General features: G+C 51.4%; 3 protein-coding genes and 1 long non-coding RNA gene across 5 annotated transcripts in view; 2 read left to right on the forward strand and 2 right to left on the reverse strand.

Annotated features, from left to right (window-relative positions):
- Positions 1 to 1,350: 1,350 nt before the first annotated feature.
- DAND5 (DAN domain BMP antagonist family member 5) lies at positions 1,351 to 4,500 on the reverse strand. The gene is made up of 2 exons (XM_008711731.2): positions 4,174 to 4,500; positions 1,351 to 1,596 (listed from the first exon to the last, which is right to left on the reverse strand). Exons 1-2 carry the CDS (start codon positions 4,498 to 4,500, stop codon positions 1,351 to 1,353), a joined length of 573 nt encoding a protein of 190 aa, XP_008709953.2.
- Positions 4,501 to 16,823: 12,323 nt separating this feature from the next.
- GADD45GIP1 (GADD45G interacting protein 1) lies at positions 16,824 to 18,723 on the forward strand. The gene is made up of 2 exons (XM_040629239.1): positions 16,824 to 17,211; positions 18,371 to 18,723. Exons 1-2 carry the CDS (start codon positions 16,862 to 16,864, stop codon positions 18,687 to 18,689), a joined length of 669 nt encoding a protein of 222 aa, XP_040485173.1. The 5' UTR covers positions 16,824 to 16,861; the 3' UTR covers positions 18,690 to 18,723.
- A 515-nt stretch (positions 18,724 to 19,238) lies between these two features.
- The window catches only part of RAD23A (RAD23 homolog A, nucleotide excision repair protein), a 5,876-nt gene continuing 251 nt past the window's right edge, over positions 19,239 to 24,863 (reverse strand). Inside the window, exons 2-9 of one of the 2 annotated variants that reach the window (XM_040629237.1) lie at positions 23,352 to 23,513; positions 23,003 to 23,184; positions 22,812 to 22,867; positions 22,554 to 22,681; positions 22,203 to 22,281; positions 21,952 to 22,085; positions 20,085 to 20,249; positions 19,239 to 20,005 (exon numbers count right to left, since the gene is read on the reverse strand). In XM_040629237.1, coding sequence (XP_040485171.1) covers positions 19,892 to 20,005; positions 20,085 to 20,249; positions 21,952 to 22,085; positions 22,203 to 22,281; positions 22,554 to 22,681; positions 22,812 to 22,867; positions 23,003 to 23,184; positions 23,352 to 23,513 — 1,020 coding nt within the window. In that variant the 3' untranslated portion in view covers positions 19,239 to 19,891. The remainder of the gene's footprint in view (positions 20,006 to 20,084; positions 20,250 to 21,951; positions 22,086 to 22,202; positions 22,282 to 22,553; positions 22,682 to 22,811; positions 22,868 to 23,002; positions 23,185 to 23,351; positions 23,514 to 24,863) is intronic. The other variant, XM_040629238.1, reaches the window with a different exon arrangement.
- Positions 22,689 to 24,863, forward strand: part of LOC121102536 — a 3,734-nt gene continuing 1,559 nt past the window's right edge. Inside the window, exon 1 of the long non-coding RNA XR_005834620.1 lies at positions 22,689 to 22,925. This is a non-coding gene — a long non-coding RNA (uncharacterized LOC121102536). The remainder of the gene's footprint in view (positions 22,926 to 24,863) is intronic.

Here is a 24,863-nt window from a genome sequence, read left to right on the forward strand (position 1 = left end):
CCCCGGCTGGCAGGAGGTGGGCACAGCTGAAGGGGGGGAAGCAGGCGCCTCGTGCCTGCCAGAGAACGGGGTGCCCGTGGTGCCAGGGCTGAGCTGCCCACTCGGACTCTGCCCGGGCTTTGGCACAGAACCCTGGAGGGAGGTGGGAGAGTGCGCCCCCTGTGGGCCCCTCGTGACCCTCCCCCACCCAGGGCCCTTGGAGCGGGGCCTTGGGAGCTGGCGGCTGGGCCTGTTCCCACCCCTCTGTGCAGGCCTGTGGGGTCAGAGGTCACAGGCTCCCACGCCCTGCTGGCCCATCTGTTTCCTCGGGTCCCCTCCTTCTGCTCCCCTCACCTGGGGCCTTCCTTCCTGAGACAGGAAGAGGGCCGAGAGGGGCCTGGCCGCCCCCCCACCCCGCCCCACGCTCCGGGGGGCATTTGGAGGCAACCCTGACAGCACCACATGTCCCTGCGTCTGTGCCAGACGGGCCCATCTGCTAGGGCCCTGGTTCCAGCCGCGCAAAGCCAGGCTGCCCTCCTGCACGGCAGACCCTGTGCCCAGCTAAGGAGGGAGCACCCCTGATACCCACACCCCAGCACAGGGCCACCCGCTCCCAGGGAACCCCAGTTGAAGGAACACACACACACACACAAACACATGCACACGCACAACTGGGCTTGGCCAACCGTTATGGTTCCTGTTTAATGCCACGTTGTGCATGGGGCTGTGTGGAGACTTAAAGGGGTGGGGCAGGAGGGGCAGCTGGGATCACACGGGTCCTGCTCCTGATTTGGGGAGCCCACGCATCTCCGTGGGCCTCCCTGCCGTGGTTTCTTGGGGTCCCAAGGACGGGGTCATCACTGTGTCTCCTGGTCTGTGTGGGAGCACCCGTCCTCCCTGTAGCTGGGAGTGTGTCTTTCATTCTACGAGACGGTGTCAATCCCGGTAGTTAAAATTGGTTGCCACACTGCCTAGATCCGCCACTTATGCTGTGTGACCTGAGCGAGTGACTCTGCCTCTTTCTTAGAGCCTCAGTTTCCTTCTCTGTGAAATGGGATGATACTAACCCCTATCTCATTGGGCTGCTCTGAGGATGACACAGGGTAGTGCACGTCACACGCTTAGTGCAGGGCCGGGCGAACCGAGGGCTGCGTACGTGTGTGCTATGACTGTGAGTGGCCCACCCCCACAGCTGGGGATGTGTCTGGTGTCCCCAGGAGCGGGGCAGGGACTCGGGAGCCCTGTATGGCTGTCCCTGTGGCCCTGGTCTCTAGACCCAGTGCTCAGGATCCAGGTCGGCATCTCTCTGGGCACGTCTCCGCTCATCTCTCCAAGGTGTGCGCGTCTGTGTGTCTGTCCATCAAGTTCGGGTCACGCCTTCGGGCTGCACTGACACCCTTCAATGAGCACGGTAGATGTCTTCACCCGTCGCCGGGAGGCTGGGCTGCCCGCCCAACACCACAGGACCACAGGTGTCCAGCGCTTGCGAGTGGGTGCGCAGCTGTTGCAGAGGACGAGTGCGGTGGGGTCCGAGCTGGGAAGGTAGAGGGAGGAGCAGTGGCCAAAGCAGAGGTGATTGCGGAGGTGAACAGCTGTGCAGCCGGGCTGGGAGAGCACCTGGGGCAGGGAGATGGGTCAAGGGCAGTGGAGTCTGGACCCCGAATGGGGAGAATCAGCTCCCATCCACTTCCACACACACCCCCCAGAGGCCCAGGTTTCGATCCTGACCGCCATCTGCTGGCTGTGTGACCTGGAGCAAGCTACTCAACCTCTCTGGTCCTGTTTCCTCACCTGTGAAATCCTGGAAGTTCAGCCAGGAAAAAGAGAAATCAATCTAGCCCTTTCGACAGAGAGGATTACTATAGGGAAAGGCTGCTTCTCCCAAGCAGGAGACGATGATGAGGTAGCCTGGGGATTGGCATCAGGAGTCTGCCGCCACCTCCAGGGATGAGGGATGACAGGACAGAGTGGTGTTACAGGAGCCTGGCCGGGGGGTGGGGTGGGGGGGGGCTAAAAGGAAAGCCCTCGGCCCCCTGCTGAGTGCACAGTTAGCGTTCAGTAAAGGTTCCTCCTATGATCCCCTCCAACTAAGTGGTTCTACCAACTCGCCCCCAGATCACGGCCCTTCTCTGTGTAAACCCTGCCCTCCTGCCACCCTGCCACCTCCATCCTCGTCAGCCCCCCTCCCCTCCCCCTGAGCCAGCCATCCCAGCCTCTTCGCTGCTCCTCCAATATGCCAAACGCAAGCCCACTTCTGGCCCGTTGCCCCTGCTGAGCCCTGCACCTGATCTCCTCCCTGCACCCTCCCCTGAGCAGATCCCAGCTCATTCCTTCCTCGGAAGCACCCCCAAGGGAAATCTCACCCCCTCGTGATCTCTCTCCCAGCGTGCCAATCTCTTTCTTCGTGGGCTCCTAGTAATTTATAGTTCTGTCTCTTTTTTTTTTTCTAAAGATTTATTTATTTCTTTATTAGACAGAGACAGCCAGCGAGAGAGGGAACACAAGCAGGGGGAGTGGGAGAGGAAGAAGCAGGCTCATAGCGGAGGAGCCTGATGTGGGGCTCGATCCTAGAACGCCGGGATCACGCCCTGAGCCGAAGGCAGACGCTTAACGACTGCGCTACCCAGGCGCCCCTATAGTTCTGTCTCTTTTGATGTTCCTCTCCCAGAATAGAAGCTACCTGGAGACAGGCCGTTCCCTGCTTTGTTGAAGGCCTAGGCTCCGCAGGCACATCATAACAAAAGCTAACACTTGCTGAGCCCTAACACCAGGCCGCCCGGGCTGCTCACCTTCGATGAACTCACTCCTCCCACAATGCTCCAAGCGGGGACAGTTTGATCCCCATTTACAGAGGAGGAGATGGAGGCTGGAGTGGTCCCTCGCCTAAAGCCACACAGCTGCTGTCATCCTGGGGCAGCTGCAGCTCTGGGAGAGGGTACACAGCTGGATCCCAGGCCAGGGGTTCCCTCTGCTGGGTGCAGTGTGCATGGCGGTGCGGAGCGCCTGGGGCAGTACTCAGGGCAAGGTAGCTGGTCCAAGGCCACACAGTCACACCCACGACTCCTGGATTCAGCGAAAATTTGCTGAATGAATAAAAAACCAGGGGGTCTTGGGAACGGATACCTTGCAGGGCATGGCTCCAAACACCATGCGTAAATTCACGTCTATTGTTAAGTCTGTTTTTGCAAAGCTAGGCAGTGAGCCTCAGAGAAAGGAAGCCGCTTCCCCCGGGTCAGAGAGAAATCATCAGTTAAGGCATAACTTGAAGCCAGGTACACCAGACACCAAAGCCGGGGCTCTAAACACATGCTCTGAGCTCCCACAGCTCTTATGGAGCACTGACTGAATGCCCATACCCGTACCTGTCTCATTCAACTGCCCAGCAGCCCTTAGGAGACAGAGACTATTATTCATTCCTTTATTCATTCAACAAACATTGAGTGCCCATCGTGGGCCGTGGGCCTGGCTCTGCTCACAGGCCTGGAGATGGGGATACAGAAGTGATCAAGGTAGAGCAGGCATCCTAGTGAGGGAGATATGATCAACGCAATTACAAAATCACTTTATATGTTACGCGATGATGTGTTCTACAGCGAGAAATAAAGCAGGAAATGGGCAACAGGGTGGAAAGCGCTGCATTTTTAAAAGATGTTTGAGTAAAAACCTCAAGGAGGTGAGAGAAGGAGCCACAGAATGCTTGGGGAGTTTGGGGGGTGAATGGTAGAGGCGAAAGGGAACAGCCAGTGCCAAGGCCCAAAGGGAGATGTGACATTGGCGTGTCCAGCTAAAAAGCCAGGTGGCCGGTGTGGCAGGAGTGAAGTGCGTAAGGGGAGAGTGGGAGCAGGCGAGGTCAGGGAGGTGACAGGCAGAGGGTGCAGGGCCTTCTGGGCCTCGGGAAGGAAGTGGCTTTTGCTCTGAGTAAAGTGGGAGCCATGGAGGGTTCTGAGTGGAGGAGGGAGGGAATGTGACTCAGGTATTCAGTGGAAGAACAGACTTGGGTGGGAGACCAGGATGGAGGTAAACTGCATGGTTGGGTAGGAGAGGCTTATGCCTCATTTTATAAGACAGGAAACTGAGGAGAGGAGACATTTAGATGGAGGATTCGAGGCTTGACCCCAGATCTGGGCAGCGCCACAATCCATGCTCTCCGCCCATGCTGGAACTCCGCCCTCCCCTTCCCCCACCCACCCTCACCTGGGTGTACGGCACAGCCTTGCACGTCTCATGGGCCACTTCCTGCGGGTCCAGTGGCAGAGACACGGTGGGGGCCACCTCCTGCCCGTGATGCAGGCTCCCTCTCCCCAGCGGCCCAGTTTTCTGCAGGCCCAAGAAGGCCTTCCAGCTGCTGAGGGCAGAAGATTGTACCTGGGAGCCGAGGGTTCCTTGGCCCAGAGCCTGGGTCTGATTGGTGGCAGCCCAGAGCTGAGATGAGGGACCCAGGGGTCCAGGCCTCCTGGAGCCTGTGTGCAGCTGGGCCCCACTGAGCAGGCTCAGGAGAGCTGTCAGCTGGCTGGGGAACATCCGTCCGTCTGTCAGTCAGTCTGGGACTGGGCTCAGGGTTCTGGGCAGTCAACCCTGCTGTCTGGTGAGTGGAGTCTCGGCCCTTCGGACCTGCTTTTAATGGCTTGCCCCCAAGCTGGGCAGCTCGGGAAATGCCTCTGCAAACCCACAGTGGGGAGGAAAATAAACTGAGGCCTGCTGAGTTCCCACCCCTCCCCCCAGCCTGGCAGGGATCTGGGGGCTGAGTCTGTGGGTGGGTGGGCTCTGGGGACCGGGGAAAGGCGTGACTTGAAACAGGGCTCAGGGACACAATGCCTGGAGGCTCTGAGGGGCTTCTTCCCAGGTGCGGGGCACTGTCCATCCGGTTGGCAAAACCAGACACTGCAGCCAGACTTCTCGGGTTTCAGCCTCCACATTGCAACTTTCTGGCTGTGCAACCTCTGTCAACCCCCTTAACTACTCTGGGCCACAGCTCCCTCTTCTGTTATGGAGATCTATTTAATGTGTTTTTAACACTCCTTACCTGGTGGGGTTGCTCTGAGAACCCCAAAACAGCTTAGAATACAACCACGAATAGACCATGATTAACACCATTATAGCTGTTTTTCCTTTGGCACCTGTTGGAGGCCAGGCATCATTCTGAGCCCCCAGATACAGGGGGGGGGCAAGACAGAAATGGGTCCTCACTGTGGATTTAACACGCAGCGCAGAAAACAGGCAAGACAAGATTATTTCAGAGCCTTCAGGGTTAAGAAGTTATTTAAATAGGATGTGTCTTACAGGTGTCAGGGCGGGGGCTTCTGCCCCCACGGTGGTCAGAGAAGGCCTCCCTGAGGAGGTGACATTTTTCAGAGCCTGGAGGTGACATTTTTCAGAGCCTTGAGGTGGTGTTGGAGGTGGTGGGAACAGCCTGGTGGGGGGTGGAGGCAGGAGTGCTGGAAACACATGAAGAGGGTGGGAGCCGCGTTCCAGGATTTGGAGCCCCGGGGATGCCTGGGGGAGTCCGAGCCGGACCCTGACACCTCCGTGGTCCGCATTTCGCACCCAGGCGAGGAGCTGCCGGCCGTGGGGCCGTGGGAAGCGGCGGGGTCCGCCCTTCCCGCGCCCCGCGAAGCTGAGGAGGGCGATGGGGCGCGCTCGCCCTCTGGCGGCGGCTCTCGGGACTGCGCGGCGGCAGTGCCCAGGACACCTACCTTCTGGATGGCCCCAGCTGGAGGTGCGAGGGTGCTTCCCACTCACCCCGCTACATCTGGGCTCCTGAGAGTCCCCCAACCCGCCCTCCCGCTGTCCTCTAGACCCATCTGATGGCAGCTCCTGCCAGGTGCTAAGACCCCAAACTTTGGAGCACTGCTGACCCCTCTCTTTCTCTGACTGCCCCCCTCCCCGGTCTGATCTGACAGTAAGTCCCGCCTGCTTCAGAATCTACCTAGAATCCATCCACTTCTCACTCCTCTCTCGGTCCCCCACCCGGACACAGCCATTATGTCCCACTCGAACCAATACGGTCCCTCCACCCCGGTGCTCCAGCTCCCACTACCTCTCCCCGAAGTCTGGTCCCTCCAACAGCCGGAAGGCGCCCATGAGCCCTTGTGTCCAGGCACTTTTCTTCTCTGCTCAGAACCTTCCAGGGCTACCACCTCACCCGGAGTAACAGCCCAAGTCCTCCCTGCAGCCCATAGACGTCGCCCCGTCTGCTCCTATCACCACCATCCCCCCCTCAGCTTTCCCACCCTCTCCCCCTCTCTCTCCCTCCAGCCACATGGGGCCTCCTCACTGTTCTCCAGACTCAGCAGGCATAATCCCATAATACTACACCATGGTACAGGGCTAAGGAAGCTCCTTTTTACCTGGAAAGATAACCAAGAAAAATTAAGTTTTTAAAAAAAGAACTAGACGTCTATTATGTGCTGACCTTTTGGGGGAGGAGGATAAGAATTTACAGCGACGCTTTACTTGCGTTTGTATTTCCACGTTGAAAAGAGCAGCAAGATTTTCCTTTTGGGCAGGGGCTTCACTTTAGAGTTTAAATGTTGTTTTAGGCTGTCTGGGTGGCTCAGTTGGTTAGGCTTCCAACTCTTGATCTCAGCTCAGGTCTTGACCTCAGGGTCTTGAGTTCAAGCCCCACAGTGGGCTACATGCTGGGTGTGGAGCCTACTTTAAAAAAATGCTTTGGGCCACCTGGGTGGCTCAGTGGGTTAAGCGTCTGCATTTGGCTCAGGTCATGATCCCCGGGGTCCTGGAATCAACTCCCACGTAGGGCTTCTTGCTCAGCAGGGAGCCTGCTTCTCCCTCTGCCTGTTGCTCCCCCTGCTTGTGCGCTCTCTCTCTCTCTCTGACAAACACGTAAAATCTTTTTAAAAAAATGTTTTAAATATACAAAAGGAAACTTAAGGGAAAAAAGTACAAATGAAAGCAATCTATACCATTGGTCTGCCCCTTGCTTTTTAAGTGAATTATTTCAGGCATTCAAATAAGTTTAGATAAAAATATAAAGCAAACACCCCTGTGCTCATTACCCCAATTAAAAAATCAAAATAGGAGATACGAGAGAAACTGGCTCTATCCTTGTTCCTAATTCCTGAATTGGCCAATTTTAATTCCCATGCCGGTATTTATAGCTTTACTGCATGTGTGTCCATTCAGATACATAAAATTGTTTTGTTGTTTTAAATTTAATATACATGGTATCATAATCTATATATCCTTTTAACTTTCATCTGTCCTCCACTTCATATTCCTTCATTTCCACTCTGAAGAGTATTCTGCTGCACGTGTAGACCCCAAATTTATTTTTCCATTACCCAGTTTTTCACCATCATGATCAGTCCTGCAACGAACCATCTGGGACCTGACTCGTTTGCACTTCCTCTTTCTGGGAGTTTGCTCCGTATCAGTGGTTCACATTCCCAGCTGCCCATGAGAGTCATTTCTAATTGGGTAATGCCTTCCCAGACCCTGAACCAGATCAATTACAGTGGGATCTCTGGGGATGGGATCCAGGCATTGGTGTTTTTATTTTTTTTATTTTTTTTAAAGATTTATTTATTTATTAGACAGAGACAGCCAGCGAGAGAGGGAACACAAGCAGCGGGGGTGGGAGAGGAAGAAGCAGGCTCCTAGTGGAGGAGCCTGATGTGGGGCTCGATCCCAGAACGCCGGGATCACGCCCTGAGCCAAAGGCAGACGCTTAACGACTGCGCTACCCAGGCGCCCCAGGCATTGGTATTTTTAAAAACCACGCTGGGGGTGCTGTGAACGCCTAGGGTGTCAGTATGGTCATATACAGCAGTGGGTCTCATACTTCAGCAATGTGTCCCTGTCACCTGGAGAGCTCACTGTAGAGTATGGGCTGAAGCCTGAGAACCTGCATTTCTAACAAGTTCCCAGGGGGTGATGGTGCTGCTGGTCTGGGGACCAAACTCTGAAAACCATGATCTATAGAGCACCTTCATTCTTTTTCTCTTCTTACCTTCTTCTTCTCCTTCTTCTCCTTCTTCTTCTCCTTTTCCTTCTTTTGAGAGAGAGGGAGAGCACAAGCAGAGGGGAAAGAAGCAGAGGGAAAAGCAAGATCCCCACTGAGCAGGAAGCCCAATGCGGGGCTCGATCGTAGAACCCTGGGATCATGACCCGAGCTGAAGGCAGGCGCTTAACCCACTGAGCCACCCAGGCGCCCCACGAGCACCTTCCTTCTTTTTAACATCTGCCTAGTGCTCCATCCTGTGGCTAATTAGCAGTTTCCTTCACCGGCCCTCCATATTTGGACATCTATGTTATTTTCCATCTTGCTACTACAAAAAAAAAAAAAAATCCCTACAATGGAATATCGTCCAGCTGTAAAAAGGAATGAAGTTCATAGTAATTTGCTCGGGCTGCCGTAACAGAGGACCGGGGACGAGGAGGCTTCATAAACAGAAATTTATCTTCTCACAGTTCTGGAGCCTAGGAATCTGAGATCAAGGGGTCACCCTTGTTAGTTTGTTTTCTGAGGCCTCTCTCCTTGGCTCGTGAAAGGCCATCTCCTCCCTGTGTCTTCACAGGGTCCTCCTTCCATGAGTCTGTGTCCAGATTTCCTCTTTTTAGAAGGACACCGGCAGACTGCGCTGGGGCCCACCATACTGAACTCATTTTCGTTACTTTTTTTGAGACCCCATTTCTAAATACGGTCACATTCTGAGGTACTGGGAGTTAGCACTTCAACAGATGAATTGTGGGGCGGGGGGACACAACTCAGTCCAGCAAGGACTGATACATGTTACAGTACAGATGAACCTTGAAAGCACGCTAAGAAAAAGAATCCAGGGGCTCCTGGGTGGCTCAGTCGTTAAGTGTCTGCCTTCGGCTCACAGTGTGATCCCAGAGTCCTGGGATCGAGCCCCGCGTCGGGCTCCATGCTCCTCCGCTATGAGCCTGCTTCTTCCTCTCCCACTCCCCCTGCTTGTGTTCCCTCTCTCGCTGTGTCTCTCCCTGTGTCAAATAAATAAATAAAATATTTTTAAGAAAAGAAAAAGAATCCAGATACAAAGGGTCACAAATGACTCCATTTATATGAAATGTCCAGAATTAGAGAAAATCCGTAGACACAGAAAGTAGATTACTGGTTGCCTGGAACTGGAGGGGGGGGTAAGGGACAATGATTGTTAATGGGGATGGAACGTCCCTTCGGGGTGATGGAAATGCTCCAGAACTAGACAGAGGTGCTAGTTGCACACACTGTGAATGTGCTAAATGCCACTGGATTGTTCGCTTTATTTTTTTTATAGTTTTTATTTACTTATTAATTTGAGAGAGAGAAAGAGCGCATGCGTTAAGGGGAGGTGCAGAGGGGGAGGGAGAGGGAGAGAGAATCCTGAGCAAATTCCCTGCCGAACGTAGAGCCGGGCGCTGGACTCGATCTAATGACCCCAAGATCGTGAAACCAAGAATCAGATGCTTAACGGACTGTGCCACCAGGCGCCCCTGGATTGTTCATCTTATTTATTTATTTATTTGAGAGAGAGAAAGAGAGCATGAGCGGGAGGGGCAGAGAGAGAGGGAGAGAGATTCTCAAGCAGACTCCACCCTGAGTACAGAGCTGACACGGGGCTCGATCTCATGACCCTGAGATCAGGACCTCAGCAGAAACCAAGAGTCCCACGCACAACCAATTGAGCCACTCAGGCACCCCTGGATTGCTCACTTTAAAATGATTAATTTTAGGAGTCGTGGGATGGAGCCCTGTGTCGGCTCCAAGCTCAGCAAGAAGTCTGCTAAGGTTTCTCTCTCCCTGTCCCCCAGCCCTTCCCTGTGCTCTGTCTCTCTCTCTCTCAAGCAAATAAATCTTTAAAATGATTAATTTTATGCTATGTAAATTTTAATTTAAATAAAATTTCAATTTAAGACCTGCCCTCAGAAACTTCTTCCCCTCCGTGCCCCCCACCCCAACTCCCACCCCACCCCACCCCAGTGCCATTTGGCCCCGCTGTGTGCAGAGCCCTGGCCAGTGGCTGAAACTCAGCTGAGGCGACTTGGACATCAACGTGCCTACTGTTAGCTTCTAAACTGGTGTTTCTCAGAGTGGATCCCAAATTTCCTGGTCCGGTATGAAACTGCTGCTTACAAGTCCCACACCTGGCTGCCCATCAGCCCCATTGTGGGAAATTACTTCTTTCACCTCCACTATAATTATTTTTGTGTCTCACCCGCAAGACTGTGAGCTGTTTGAGGTCAAAGTCCAGCTCTACTTCATTACCTATCTCTTCAAAGTTTCAAGAAAGTAGAAGAGGTGACTGCAGAGTTAAACATGAATGACAAGAAAGAGCCCACCCTATAAAGATCCTGGAAGACAATTCTAGGCATAGTAACAGCAAAGGTAATGCAAAGGCCCTGAGGCCAGTGCAGGTCAGGGACCGCGTGGCCCTTTCTACCTCCTAATGCGTGTTTTGCTTCTACATATTGCTTTACTCAGTGTCTGATCTTCTCAGCAGCCAGAGGAGAACCATAAATCATATCCATCTCTTCTCTGCTCAAAGACCTTCCACAGCTCCCCATTGCCCTTGGAATAAAACCGAACTCCTCACCATGGCCTATAATGCCTGCATGGCTGACCCCTGTTTATTGCTCTGCAATGTACCTCCTTCCTCAGTCCCCTCATTCACTTAGACCTCAACCACACCGGCCAGGTGTCCCTCAGCAAATCCTGGGGGAAAACTTGTTGGGTACCCCAGGGAAACCTCCCCGTGGGCACAGGGGGACACGGATGGGGAGGCTCACTGCCACATTATCTTTGCAATCAAGAAAAAATGGAACCAAATGTCTGCCAAAACAGCCTGCTGGAATAGTTTATTCATACCATGAACAATATTGAGCAGAGATTTTTTGCAACTTTTTAACTTTTATTTTTTACAACTAAGTGCAGTGAGAAATACACTTTATATTGTGAACCAGGGGTGGCAGAATGTACTTTCCAAAGAGACCTCAAGAGTATGCCCATCCCACATACAATTCTTTGTATGTGACCTTGCAAACCCTTTGATTGCGGGCGCCTGGGTGGCTCAGTTGGCTAAGTGTCTGCCTTTGGCTCGGGTCATGATCTCAGGGTCCTGGGATTTTGCCCTGCATCGGGCTCTCTGCTTAGCGGGGAACCAGCTTCTCCCTCTCTCCCTCTGCTGCTCCCTCTGCTGTGCTCTCTCACTCTCTCTGTCAAATAACTAAATAAAATCTAAAAAAAAAAAAAAAGCTTTAAAAAAAAAAGAAAGAAAATCCTTTGATTGCATGACAATCTTTGACCCCTCCCCTTGAACCTAGACAACCTTTATGACTGGCTCCACCAATAGCATAGAGCAGAAATGATGTCATGTGACTTCTGAGATTCAGTCATAAAATTGCCATGCACTCCAGCCTTGTGCACTTGGAAGCCAGCTACCATGTTGTGAGAAAGCTCGAATTGGCTCCCATGGAGAAACCACTTTGTAGAAGATATTCAGCCAATAGCCAGCTGAGACTTCAGCCAGCATCAATGACAAGACATGAATGAAGGGAGATGCCTTCTGATGATTGTAGTAGCCAGGCATCAATTCATTCAAGTTCACATTCTTCCCAGCTGAGGCCGCAGAAAGCATGGAGCGGAGACAAACCATCCCCACTGTGCCCTGCCCAAATTCCTTTTTTTTTTTTTTTTTTGCAAAATTGTGTTTAAATTCTAGTTAGTGAACATCCAGTGCAATATGGTTCCGGAGTAGAATTCAGTGGTTCTTCACTTACATACAACACCCAGTGCTCATCATAACAAGTGCCCTCCTTAATCCCCATCACCCATCTAGCCCATCCCCCACCACCTCCCTACACCGACCCTCAATTTGTTCTCTATACTTATGAATTTCTTATGGTTTTTTTCCCTCTCTCCCCCCCATATGTTCATCTGTTTTGTTTCTTCAATTCCACATATGAGTGAAGTCATATGATATTTGTCTTTCTCTGACTGACTTATTTCGCTTAGCATAATAACCTCTAGCTCCAACCACGTCACTGCAAATGGCAAGATTTTGTTCTTTTTGACGGCTGAGTAATATTCCATTGCATATATAGAGACACCATATCTTCTTTATCGATCATTAGTAGGTGGACCTTCGGGCTCTTTCCATAGTTTGGTTATTGTTGATAACCAAATTCTTTTTTTTTTAAGATTTTATTTATTTATTCGAGAGAGAGAGACAGCCAGCGAGAGAGGGAACACAAGCAGGGGAAGTGGGAGAGGAAGAAGCAGGCTCATAGCGGAGGAGCCTGATGTGGGGCTCGATCCCAGAATGCCGGGATCACGCCCTGAGCCGAAGGCAGACGCTTAACCGCTGTGCCACCCAGGTGCCCCTGACAACCAAATTCTTGACTTACACAGTCTATGAGCATCATCAAAGTGGTTGTTTGGGGCACGGTTTGTTGGTATCATTTGCAACTGAAACACTAGTATATACAAACATGTATATGTGACAAAAATAAAAGTTTCACCAAAGGATATTTACACTTACTACATGTGAGACAATCTGATATTTTTATTCTATTCTATTTTTTCTATTAAAAATAATCACTGTACACCCGTGTTCATGGGAGCATTACTCACAACAGCCAAAAGGTGGAAGAAGCCCAGGTATCCATCAGTGGATGAATGAATTAATGACATGTGGTAAATACATATGATGGAATGTCACTGAGTCTTGAAAAGGAAGGAAATTCTAACACATGCCACAATGGGGACATTATTGAGGACATTGGGCTAAGTGAAATAAGCCAGTCACAAAAGGGCAAATATTGTATGAGTCTCCTTATATGAAGTCCCGAGAGTCATCAAATTCATTGAGACAGAGATAGAATGGTGGGTGCCAGCGGCTGGGGGAGGGAAGAATGAGGAGTGAGTGTGTAACAGGGACAGTTTCTGTGTTGCAAGATGACAAAGTTCTCGAGCTGGATTCTGGTACTGATTGCACAACAGTGTGGATGTGCTTACTGCCACTGAACAGCGCACTTTAAAATGATGATGAGGGTAAACTTTGCGTGTTGTTTTGCCACAATTTTTTAAATAAATAATTTTTGAAATAAAAAGTTTTCTATGAACCATTCTTCCCTTAATTGTAAACCTGGAAATAAATAAATAAATGCTAGTCACAACCCACTTCATTGATTTCCTGAGTCAATAATGGGCTCCTGACCCACAGTGTGAAAACCAGCCGCACAGCAGGTACAATAAATCTCCAGGGATCCGCGTGGAAACACCTGGAAAGCGTGAAGTTGAGGGAGGAAAGTTGCAATCTAATACGTTCCGAATACTGTTAATGTAAATTGTTTAAAAATATATATTGCGGGCGCCTGGGTGGCTCAGTCGGTGAAACGTCTGCCTTCAGCTCAGGTCATGATCTCAGGGTCCTGGGATCCAGTCCCAGATTGGGCTCCTTGCTCAGCAGGGAGTCTGCTTCTCCCTCTCCCTTTACCTCTTCCCCCTGCTTGTGCTCTCTCTCTCTTGCTCTCACTCTCTCAAATAAATAAAATCTTTTAAAAATATGGGACGCCTGGGTGGCGCAGCGGTTAAGCGTCTGCCTTCGGCTCAGGGCGTGATCCCGGCGTTCTGGGATCGAGCCCCACATCAGGCTCTTCCACTAGGAGCCTGCTTCTTCCTCTCCCACTCCTCCTGCTTGTGTTCCCTCTCTCGCTGGCTGTCTCTATCTCTGTCGAATAAATAAATAAAAAATTTAAAAATAAATAAATAAATAAAATATATATTGCATATTGTTTTCAAGATAAGTAGCAAATGCATAAAGTTTGGTCTGGTCCTAGATGAGCTAATTTCAAAATAATTGTTCCTCCTACAAGGGTGGAGAGGGAAAGGGGTGGCATTTGTAGGTGGAGGCCTTACTGTCATTGGAGGTTTTCATAGTAGGGGGCAAGTTTTACTTAAAGGAGTTTTTTAGGGGCACCTGCATGGCTCAGATGGTTAAGCGTCTGCCTTCAGCTCAGGTCATGATCCCAGAGTCCTGGGATCGAGCCCCGCATAGGACTCCCTGCTCGGCGGGAAACCTGCTTCTCCCTCTCCCTCTGCTGTTCGCCCTGCTTGTGCATTCTCGTTCTCTCTGTCAAATAAATAAATAAGATCTTTTTAAAAAATAAAATAAAATAAAAGGAGTTTTTTAAAAAAAGGATCTGAAAGTGGGTACCTGAGGGGAGGCGGTGGAGGGATGGGCAAAATAGGTGAAGGGGGTTAAGAGGTACAAACTTCCAGTTATAAAACAAAGTCACAGGGATGACAAGTACAGCATAGAGAACACAGTCAACAATATTGTAATAACATTGTATCGTGACAGATGGTGACTACACTTATCGTGGTGAGCATTTTGTAATGTATGTAATTGTCACATCACTACGTTGAACACCTGAAACTAATATAATATTGTATGTCAACTATATTTCCATTAAACAAAAAAGATCTGAAGCAATCTAGTCAAAGTGTTAATATCTGTTAACTCTGGGTGATGACGTAGGTGACTGTACTCATCTGTCCTTGCAAAATAATTCGTTAACACTGTAAATGACAATGTCTAAAGCAATGCTCTAGGATACATGAGAAACTAACACAAGTCAGGGGAGAAGCTCAGGCAGGGTCAGGGGAGGGGGTATGGGAGACAGGTGGGAGTACGACTGCTCACTGTAATCCTTTTTGTTGCTTGTATTTTTATTTTTTTCACTTACAAAGTATAATAAATCTACAGGAAAGTACGCAGCCCACACATACGCAGTTTACAGAATAATTATAACTCAGGCACCCCTGTGGCCCAGATCAAGAAATAACATTTGGGACGCCTGGGCGGCTCAGTCAGTTAAGCGTCTGCCTTCGGCTCAGGTCACAATCCCAGGGTCCTGGGATCAAGTCCCATCTCGGGCTCTTTGCTCAGTGCAGAGCCTGCTTCTCTGTCTCCTCCTCCCCCTTCTTGTGCTCGCTCTCTCTCTCCGACAAATAAATAAATAAATTTTTTTTAAAGAAATAACATTACATTAAATACAGTCCACTTGGAGAAAATCAAACAGAACAGGACTGTCCAGCTCAATGACCTGTTACCAAGTGACCCTCTTCCCCCTGCCACGTGACCACTACCCAGATGTCCCCTCATCCCCACCAGTGTCCCATCTTGATTTCCAGAATGATCGCTGCCTTGCCTTTATCCTTTATCCCTAAAGGTGTGCATCCATAATGACACCAGAATTTTTCCATTTCACATAAAAAGGACAATTTGTGTAAACTTTACGCAGTGAAAAACATTCCCTTATGAAAAGGAATGACTTGGGCCCTGCCTCCTTTGTTGCAAATGATGTTCCTGAGAATCACTCACGTTGAGATTACACCCAGCTTTAATTTCTGCTCTTCCATTCCTGTGTGGTATTCTGTTGGTTGAAACATCAAAATTTAGGTCTCCATTCTGCTGTCAATGGACTCAGGGGCCGGCTGTTTCCAGCTTGGGATTGACACAGATGGTAGATGTGCTGTGGTGATAAATTATGAACATTCTTCTCCGGGCTTCCTAGTTCACCCGGCACACCGCAGTTCTTGTGTGTGTGTGAGAGAGAAAATATATGTGACATAAAACATACCATTTTGATCATTTTTAAGTGTACTGTTCAGTACTATTAAGCACATTCACATTGCTGTGTAAACATTATCACTGTGCATCTCCAGAACTTTTTCACCTTCTCAAACAGGAACTCTGTTAAACGCTAACTCCCATTCTTTGTCTCCTCTGCCCCTGCCAACCACCATTCTACTTTCTGTCTCTGAATTTGGCTATTCCAAAGACCTCATATAAGTGGAATCACATGATTTTTGTCCTTTTGTGACTGGCTTATTTCACCCAGCATAATGTCTTCCAGGTTCATCCATGTTATAGCATGAGACAGAATTTCCTTCCTTTTTAAGGCTGAAATCCTGTTTTTAAAAAATACTGTTTAACTGCTGCACCTTGTAAATATTTTTAAATATGAAAAAATTAAATTAAAAGGCATAAAGTAACAAAATGTTTATAATAAAATTTAAAACAAAATGTCTACATATCTTAAATAATCATACAACTTTAAATATTTTAAGTAGAAATTCAAATATTTAAAATTGTCTAGGTAAGATTTTAAATAATTCCTTAATATAAAAATCTTGAGATATTAAAAGTCAATTTGAAAAGCATAAAATAAAGCATAAAAATAAATATTTAATATTATGAACAATATTCAAGTCTTTTAAATGAAATTTAAATATTTTAACGAACATCTTAAGATTCTAAATATTTAAAATATAAAGTAACGTGTAAAAATAAAATAAAATATAAAGTAATATGTAGATTAAACTTCAAACTGAAGTAATATTTAAGTTTTTAAATATTTGTTCAGAATTTAGACATTTAAAAAAATTTTTTTTTAAGATTTTATTTATTCATTTGACAGAGAGAGACACAGTCAGCAAGAGAGGGAACACAAGCAGGGGGAGTGGGAGAGGAAGAAGCAGGCTCCCAGTGGAGCAGGGAGCCCGATGTGGGGCTCGATTCCAGGATCCTGGGATCACGCCCTGGGCCAAAGGCAGACGCTTAACGGCTGAGCCACCCAGGCGCCCCTAGACATTCAAATTTTGAAATAAAAAAAAACAAGTGCTACTTTAAACGTATAAAATTAAAACTTAATGAGATTTTAATAAATAACCGTAAAATAAAATTTTAAATTACACTTGAAGGTATATAAACGTTTATTCCCCCTTCGAGAGCTCCCCTGCGCGGAACCGAGTCAGCAGGGACGTCCCGCGCCCCGCCCAGGCTGCCGTCGGACCTCGCGCGCAGGCAGTGCTGTGGCCAGCCCTGCCGGCCCGCGAGGACCCCGTACAGCCAAGATGGCGGCGCCCGTGCGACGGGCGCGCTTCCTGCTAGAGCTGCCGGCGACCCTGGGCCGGGGCTCCCGTGACTACCGGGCGCCGCCGCCCCCACGCCGCGCGCCAGGGCCTTGGTGGCCGGACCCAGACAACCCGCTGACCCCGCGCTGGCAGCTGGGGCCGCGCTACGCAGCCAAGCAGTTCGCGCGGCACGGCGCCGCCTCCGGGGTGGCCGCCGGTTCGCTGTGGCCGTCGCGGGAGCAGCTGCGCGAACTGGAGGCTGAGGAGCGAGAATGGTGCCCGAGCCTGGCGGCCATGCAGGAGTCGCTGCGGGTGCAGCAGCTGGCGGAGAAGCAGAAGCGTCAGGCCAGGTGTGTGCGGTCGGGCAGGCGCGGGGCTGTGGGCTGAGGACCTCCTGCGTGCAAGGCCTTGTCGCAGGTGCTGAGCACATAGCAGAGAACAAGATAATTTCAGATGGCGGCAGTGAACCATTAGGAAGATAAAACTGGGTGGAAGATGTGTGCGCCAGAGGACGAGTTTGGTTTGTGAGACCTCGGACCTCTAAGGACTTGATCCTCAGAGACCTGAATGCCCACACATAGCCATGGGGAGATCTTAGGGAGTGTTCCTGAACAGCTGGTGCAAAGACCCTAAGGTAGGAAGAAGCTTTAAGGAACTGCCAGGTCAGTGTAGCTGGAGAAGAGTGGGAGGTGATGGGGCCTGGAGTCAAGGGCAGAGGTCAGACTTGGAGACAGGTCTGAAGGATTAGACTTGAAGATGCAAGACCAGGAACATCAGGACGGTGCCACTTCCTGGAGGGCAGGCAGGTTGGGGGAGCAGGCCAAACGTGTTCCTGCTTTTCATTGTTTTTGTCCTCACAATAACTCTAAGAGGAAGAGGGGATCACCCTCATTTTAGAGATGAAAAACCGAAGGCTGGGAGTTTGTGGAGTCAGTTGTCCAGTCACCCAGGTAGTAAACAGTGGAGCTGGAATGTGAACCCCAGTCTCTGCCCCATTCCAGCTGCCATGGGGGCTTTAGATCTTTCAGCTTCACGTTTCTAATCCTTAAAATGGGGCTGTGACTGGCACCTACAGACTTGTAGGATTGGAGGGAAAGGTCCAGTCCATTTCTTGCCTTTACAACTGGGCCTGGCATACAGTAGGTGCTCAGTGCTGTCTGCAGGATTAAAGTGTGTGCTTTGGGAATGGCCATATGGTATGCGTTCTCGGATGGCTCAGCAGACAGCTCAGTGAATTGCTGAGTTGACTCTCGGGAGTCTCCCGAGGAGGTCAGCTCTCTTGTGCTCAAGGTCACACACAAGTTAATTCATCTCTCCTGCCTGTTACTTCACTTGTCTGGGACTTTACCTGACCGTTTTAATGACCACCACGTCTTCCCAGTTTTTCACATCTGTTGGGGGAGCTGGGGGAATCGGAATGTGGGCAGACTAGGGGGCGGGCTGTGGGTGGACGGGTGCTCCTTTTCTGGCTGGGTGTTGCTGTCTTCACCACTCTACCCTCCCCTGCAGAGAGCAGCTCATTGCAGAGAGAATGGCCAAGATGCCACAGATGATTGAGAACTGGCGGCGGCAGCAGCAGGAGCGCAGGGAGAAGGAGCAGGCAGACAAGGAGCGGCGGGCCCGACTGCAGGCTGAGGCCCAGGAACGCCTGGGCTACCATGTGGACCCGAGGAGTGCCCGCTTCCAGGAGCTGCTACAGGACCTGGAGAAGCAGCAGCGTAAACGCCTCAAGGAGGAGAAACAAAGACAGAAGAAGGAGGCACGAGCTGCTGCACTGGCTGCTGCTGCGGCCCAAGACTCGGCACCCTCTGTGGCACCCAGTTCCTGAGCTAGCCTCTTGCAATAAAATCTGCTGCCCGACAGCCCCAGCCCTGGAGAGCTCTGTGTCCTCTCGCATCATGCCCCTTCCTGGGCCCCCCAACATCTGGGGCCAGGGAATCCCCCACCCTTTCTGGCACTGCTTACTTGGGGATTCTAGGCCATGCCGACTAACCGGGGCTTCAGGGGGAAAAAGGGGGATGCAGTGGGGGAAATAATGGAGGAGCAGATGGCAGAGGAGAAGGCGGCTTCTGTTTACCAACATTAATCTCCAGTAATTAGCCAATTACTAGGGGGGGAAGTGTAGCCAAAACAGACTGCAGTGGTGATGGTGGGGGGTAGGGAGAAGCAGCCCTTCCAAGGCTAAGTTGGGGCTGGGGCCCACAGCCTAGGAACGAGATAGCCTCAAGGCGGGTGTGGAGACACTGGAAGCCCCAACCTGCAGAGGCTGACAGACCACTCTGCCCCTTCTCAGCACTGCCATATCACCTGTGCCCAACTAGCCCCCAGACCCAGACGAGCTGGAGTAGGAAGCCCCAGTAGGCACACACCACAGGACTGGCTTTTAAAACTTTATTCACTTCAAAACCTTTATTAGAGACACGGTTCTGTCCTGGGGTGGAGCCGTGGTCTTGACCTCCAGAGCAGTTCTGATGTTACCCCCTCCCCAGGCAGGACAAACCAGGCCTCCTCCTCTCCAGCAAAGGGATGCAGGCCAGAGGCCAAGGCCAGACTGGGGAGGGGGTCCTTGGGCCTCTAAGTGCTAACCCCAGATCGAAAGGTTGGGGCACTCCAATGAAGGATCAAAGTTTGGGGCCCCAGCTTCCCCTCACCCTGGAAGAAGGCGGGGGGAGGTCTCAGGGGCTCTTCAGGGGAGGGGGAAACAAGCAGCCGCCTCTCCATCTGGCTGCAGGGAGCTGGGACAGAGGCCAAGAGGGGCCCATCTGTCGCCTCCAGTCCTGCCAGTTTCTTAGAGCAGGCAGGGCTGGGGTGGGGGATGGGGGACAGCTGTCTGGCCTGGGTCTTCTCAGGCCAAGGTGGGAATGGGGGCCACTTGAGGAGGGTGGGAAATTGGGGTGGTTTTTTTTAAGGTTTTTGATTTTTTTCCACTTCTTAAATAAACATGAATATATATATATTTTTTTCTTTTATAAAACTTTTGTGGAGTTGGGGGGCTGGGAGGTTGGGGGGCAGCGGCCTGGCCTCCCTGCATCACTCGTCATCAAAGTTCTGACTCAGGAGGAAGTTGGCAGCCAAGTTCTCGTTTTTTTCACAAGCGAAGTAGGCCTGGATCACCAAGCTCTCTGGGAAGCCCAGGGCTTTCAACTGCAGGAAGATGGGTGGGCATGAGCAGGGGCCGGGGGCCCTGCCCACCAGGGAGGTCCCCCTCAGGCCGGCCTCTTACCCTCTCTATAGCTTCTTTCTCCTGTGGCGTCACCTGGATGTAGTTCATCTGCGGAGCCTCCTCACCTATGGCGCCCACCTCACCCTCCACATCGGAGATGTCTGCCAGCTCCCCGGGGGGCTCGTTCAGCATCTGGATGAACTGCTCCTGGTGCCGACTAATTTGCTGTGGGAGACAGAGGGGAAGGGACTGTGACCCACAGCCCTTGATGCCCGCCCACCCCTTATCACGCCCTGCTTTTTCATTCAGTCAGCTCCTATTTAGAGGGTGCCTATTGTGCCCAAACAGCAGCACAAGAGCGAATACAGGCCCTGTCCTGGCGGAGCTGACTTTCAGGGTAGGGAGACAGGCTATAAACAAATAAATGGGCAATTATTTACAATGTAAATAGTGGGCCTGTCATACTGTAGGGCAAACACTGGACTAGAAAAAAATTCTGCAGGCCAGGAAAGACGGGCCTGTGATCTGCAAGATGGGAAGGGAAGTTTCCTCCAGAAAGAACAGTAAGTGCAAAGGCCTGGAGACAGAAAAGCACTTGACAAATCCCAGAAACAGAAGATCCATGTGGCGAGAACAAAGTGAACAAGCAACAGAAGGGGGACAAAACAAAGAAAGGCAAAGACCAGACGTGCTTTCTTCTAGTGGCTTCTAGTATGAAAGGACACCACGGTGATGGTTAAATGGAGAAAGACGTGATCCTTGTACACTTTATTTTCTTGAAGATTTTATTTATTTGACAGAGTACAAGTAGGGGGAGCAGCGGGGAGAGAGAGAGGGAGAAGCAGGCTCCCCGCTGAGCAGTGAGCCTGATGCGGGGCTCATTTCCCAGGACCCAGGGACCGTGACCCGAGCCGAAGGCAGCTCTTTAACCGACCGAGGCACCTAGGTGCCGCGGCCATGCCCCTGCCACCCCCCCCCCGCCCATTTTTAAAAGACTAACTCATGTGGGTGTTGCATATCTGGGAGTTCTACAACTCTATTTTTATGTATGTCCGACTTAAACTTCACCTCAGAAAGTGCTTTTTCAGGAATCTGGCTCCTGCTGGAGAATGGGACTGTGGGGGCTGTGCCCAGGCTGGTCCTTGCAGGGATGGGGAGGGCTGGGAAGAGGATCTGCTCTGAAGTCTTAAGCATCTAGAAAGCACTTTCATGCTTGTGTCAAATCAGCCACGGATAAGCGGGGCACTTGGAGATTCAGGTTGGTTACATCGATGTGGGGGGAACATCATCACCCAAGGTGACATACAGGGAACACTAAACAGAAAAGAAGAATGCAGGCGTGCAGCCTGTGCCCTGCACCACCTGGAGACGGTAAGCAGGAGGAGCGGCAGCAAATGACAGGCCCTAAACCAGGAGAGGCAGGCCTTTACAGAGGATCCAGAAAACCCTGTCACATCCAAGGGCCACTGCCCCTCTGCACAGGAACCTTCAAGGGCAGGACAGAGCCTTGCTGGGACACACGGGTCCTGGGTGGTGCCATGCAACCCTGTGGACACTCAGGATGCACTAACTGTATGTGAGGCCGAGCCAGAGCCTGAAGACCCAGAAGGTAGAGCAAAGGACCCAGAGGGTGGAGGCAGACACACACACCACACCACCTGCCAGACTGCTCCAGACCTCTGGCATCTTCCTCTGTGAGACAATGACAGTAGCACCCATACCTCACAAGGTGTTTGAGAAAATTACACGAAACCAGGCAGATCGTTAGATCACACAGAGCAGCGGGGGGCTGTCATTAGTCCTGCTTTCCAAATACAGAGGGACTCCAACATACCACACTAGGCCGGGCTAGCTTTCTGGGGCCGTGGTACCCACAGCGGAGTGGAGGTGGTGCCTGCCATGGCTCCCTCCACCCCCAGGGCCGCACCTGCAAAAGCTGAGGATTCTCTTGGCCCAGCTGCTGGAGCAGGGCAGGCAGCAGTGCCGGGTTCTGCTGAATCACCTGCCGCATGTTCTGGAACTGGGGCTGGTCCCGCAGGAACTCCAGGGGGTTCTCTCCTGCTGGCAGGAGGAAGGTGTGCAGTCAGACACCATGCCGGACTCCCAAAAGTTTGGGGGCAGGAGAGTCCAACGCCTTGACAGCAGACACCCAACATGCACATCTCCCCAACAGCTCACCTCCTTCTGTGGCTGGCTGCTCCGACACCTGGCTCTCCTGGACAGAACCATGTTCCGGCTCGGGGCTTCCAGGAATTCCCTGTCAGGGGTCCTATTTAGTTCTAACGCACAGGCTGCCCGCTACCTCCCTTCTGCATGCTCAGCCCTGGCAGAGGACGGGTGAGGCCTTGGCCCTGCCCTCCACAGGCCCACCCCACCACTTATGTCCAGCTCCTGCAGGAAGCCTTTCCTGGCTGGAACCACAACCCAAAGGCTTCTGAGGGCAGGTTTTGCCTTTCTGACCACCCATCGGGGCATGTAAGCCCATGTACTCCCTTGAGGCCTCCCCAGGAGGGAGTAGCCCCACCTCACCGTGAGTAGATACTCCACGGCTCGGTGCGGGTTGTTGTAGCTGGCTCTCAGGGCGGCCACGACCCGTTCCCGCTCATAGCCCATGGACATGATCTCTGTCAGCATCGTCTCATACTCAGAACCAGTCACTGTGGAAGGAGGAGCAAGGCCTGGGTCACCCAGGGGCAAGGGTAGCTCCCAGGCCCTCCCACACCCACACAAGGCCCAGATGCCAGCTGGGGCGCCCAACTGCTTCTGCCCTGGGGACCACCCACCCACCTAGCGTGGATGCCGCGTCTTCCTCTCGCCCGCTGCTACCTGAAGAGGGAACAGAGCTGCAAATTCAAGAGAGAGAAATCGGACCCTGGCTTCTGGTGGCTTGCCCTCCCCCAGGTATGTAGGAACACGTATATGCTGGAATGTGCTGGGAAGACAGGGCCCAAGCTGGGGCTTCTGCTCCCTGGCCTTACCCTGACACGGACTCCGGGGATGTCGTGGGGACTGATTCCTCCGATGGGCTCTTGTCCTCTCTGGCAGTAGGTGGGGGATGGGACATGCCTGAGGCAGGGGCTGGAGGGAAGGACGTGGAGGACTCCGGGGCAGCAGTAGGTGAGGCTTCTGGGGGTACTGAAGTGCCTGGGCTAGTTTTGGCCTGTGACACCCAGAAAAAGGAGCAGGCATCAATATCCCTATCTAGCCCCAACATCCCATCCCGTCTCAGCCCCGCCCTATTCATAGCTAATCTCTCCCGGGCACACTGGCTCTTTGTCAGCTCCCCAGCTAAGTCACCCACCCTCCCAACCAGCACACTTCACCCACCTTGGTCACCATAACGACCACAAAGTTCTTCTCATCAATGCGATAGTCCCTGATGGGAACGTCATCACTCAGGATCTTGCCAGCATAAATGAGTTTCTGTCCAGCCACGGGGAAGGCATCGCGACCCTTCTCAGCTTCTATCTTTTCCTTCAGCACCTTCACCTGGAAGGAGAGGAACACTCATTGCAAACCTAAAGATTCTTAAGTGGGGAAGGGGGAGGAGGGAAGTCTGAGACTACAAGCCTCAATAGCAGAGAAGTTAAGCTTCAGAGTCAACCATGCCAGATTCGAATGTGTTTGCTCATCCCGCCGTTCAACGGAGTGTTTACCCAACACTTATCACATGCCAGGTGCTATTCTAGGTACTGAACACATAACAAGGAACAAAACTCAACACAAGTCCCTGCTTCGTGGAGATAACACTAATGCAAGGAAAAAAGAAAACAAATACAATTTCAGATAATGTAAAGTATAATGAAAAATGGAATAGAATAAAAGGGAAATAAGATTTTTCATTCCACACTGCGGACAGTGCTCAGTTTTTGCCAAAGGCATCTTATACGGACAATACTAACCCAAGTGTATACATACCACTTTTAAGGCCTCACCACTGCATGAAGTAGGTATTATTAACCCCGTTTTATATTTGAGGAAACAGAGGCACAGAGAGATTAAGTAGCTTGCCCAAAGTCAAACAGTTGGAATGATCGAAAAATACGAGTGATTCCCTTTCTACAACTCGTAGAGTTCAACGTCTCTTTCATGAGGTAGTTGTGCAAAAAGTACCAAACACGTATTAAGACGTTTAATATGTCTGTTAGGTCCTAAGCCTCTTTTCTGCTAAAAATGTAGCGCAATGTTTTGACTACGGGCTCTCACATGAGGCAAAACCAAATCTGAATCCCCGTTCTGCCATTACTTGGTTTATGTGACTGCAGCAAAGTTCCCTAATTTCTAAATTTTCACATCTGTAAAATGGAGTGAAAGAGTCAAGAGTGCTCAAATGATTTCTGTTCTGGATCTTTAGTAAGATAACACTAAATCGCTCAGCAACTGGTAATGAACAAACCGCCAACAAACACAGACCACTGAAAATCAGGCCGTTTATTAACATTATCATCGTCACTGCCGTCACCACTCGGCATCTCCCGGTCACTACTCCCAAATTCGGCCACCAACGCCCCGAGGAAACGCCTGCAAAGCTGGGAACTCGGAGCCCCAGTCCCGGAGAGCGTGGCCCGGCCGGGAATCTGAGACTGCGGCTCCCGCGACCCGCGAGGGCGCTGACATTGGAGCTGGGGCCTGATGGGTGCCCCGGGGGTGGGGCCTCGTCCGGAGACCGGCCCATGAGCGCCATCAGCACAAGTCGCCGGGGGCTGGACCGAGAACCAAACGGAGGTTCGGGAAAGTCAGGCAGGCTGGGAGAGGTGGGCAGAGCCCTGCCCGCGCCGTCCTCCCCGCCCCTCCAGTCGGGATCTCGTCCTCCCCGCCCCCACCCCTACCCCCCCCCCC

This window comes from Ursus maritimus, unplaced genomic scaffold (assembly GCF_017311325.1).
Source record: "Ursus maritimus isolate PB19 unplaced genomic scaffold, ASM1731132v1 scaffold_14, whole genome shotgun sequence".
NCBI classification, from domain to species: domain Eukaryota; kingdom Metazoa; phylum Chordata; class Mammalia; order Carnivora; family Ursidae; genus Ursus; species Ursus maritimus.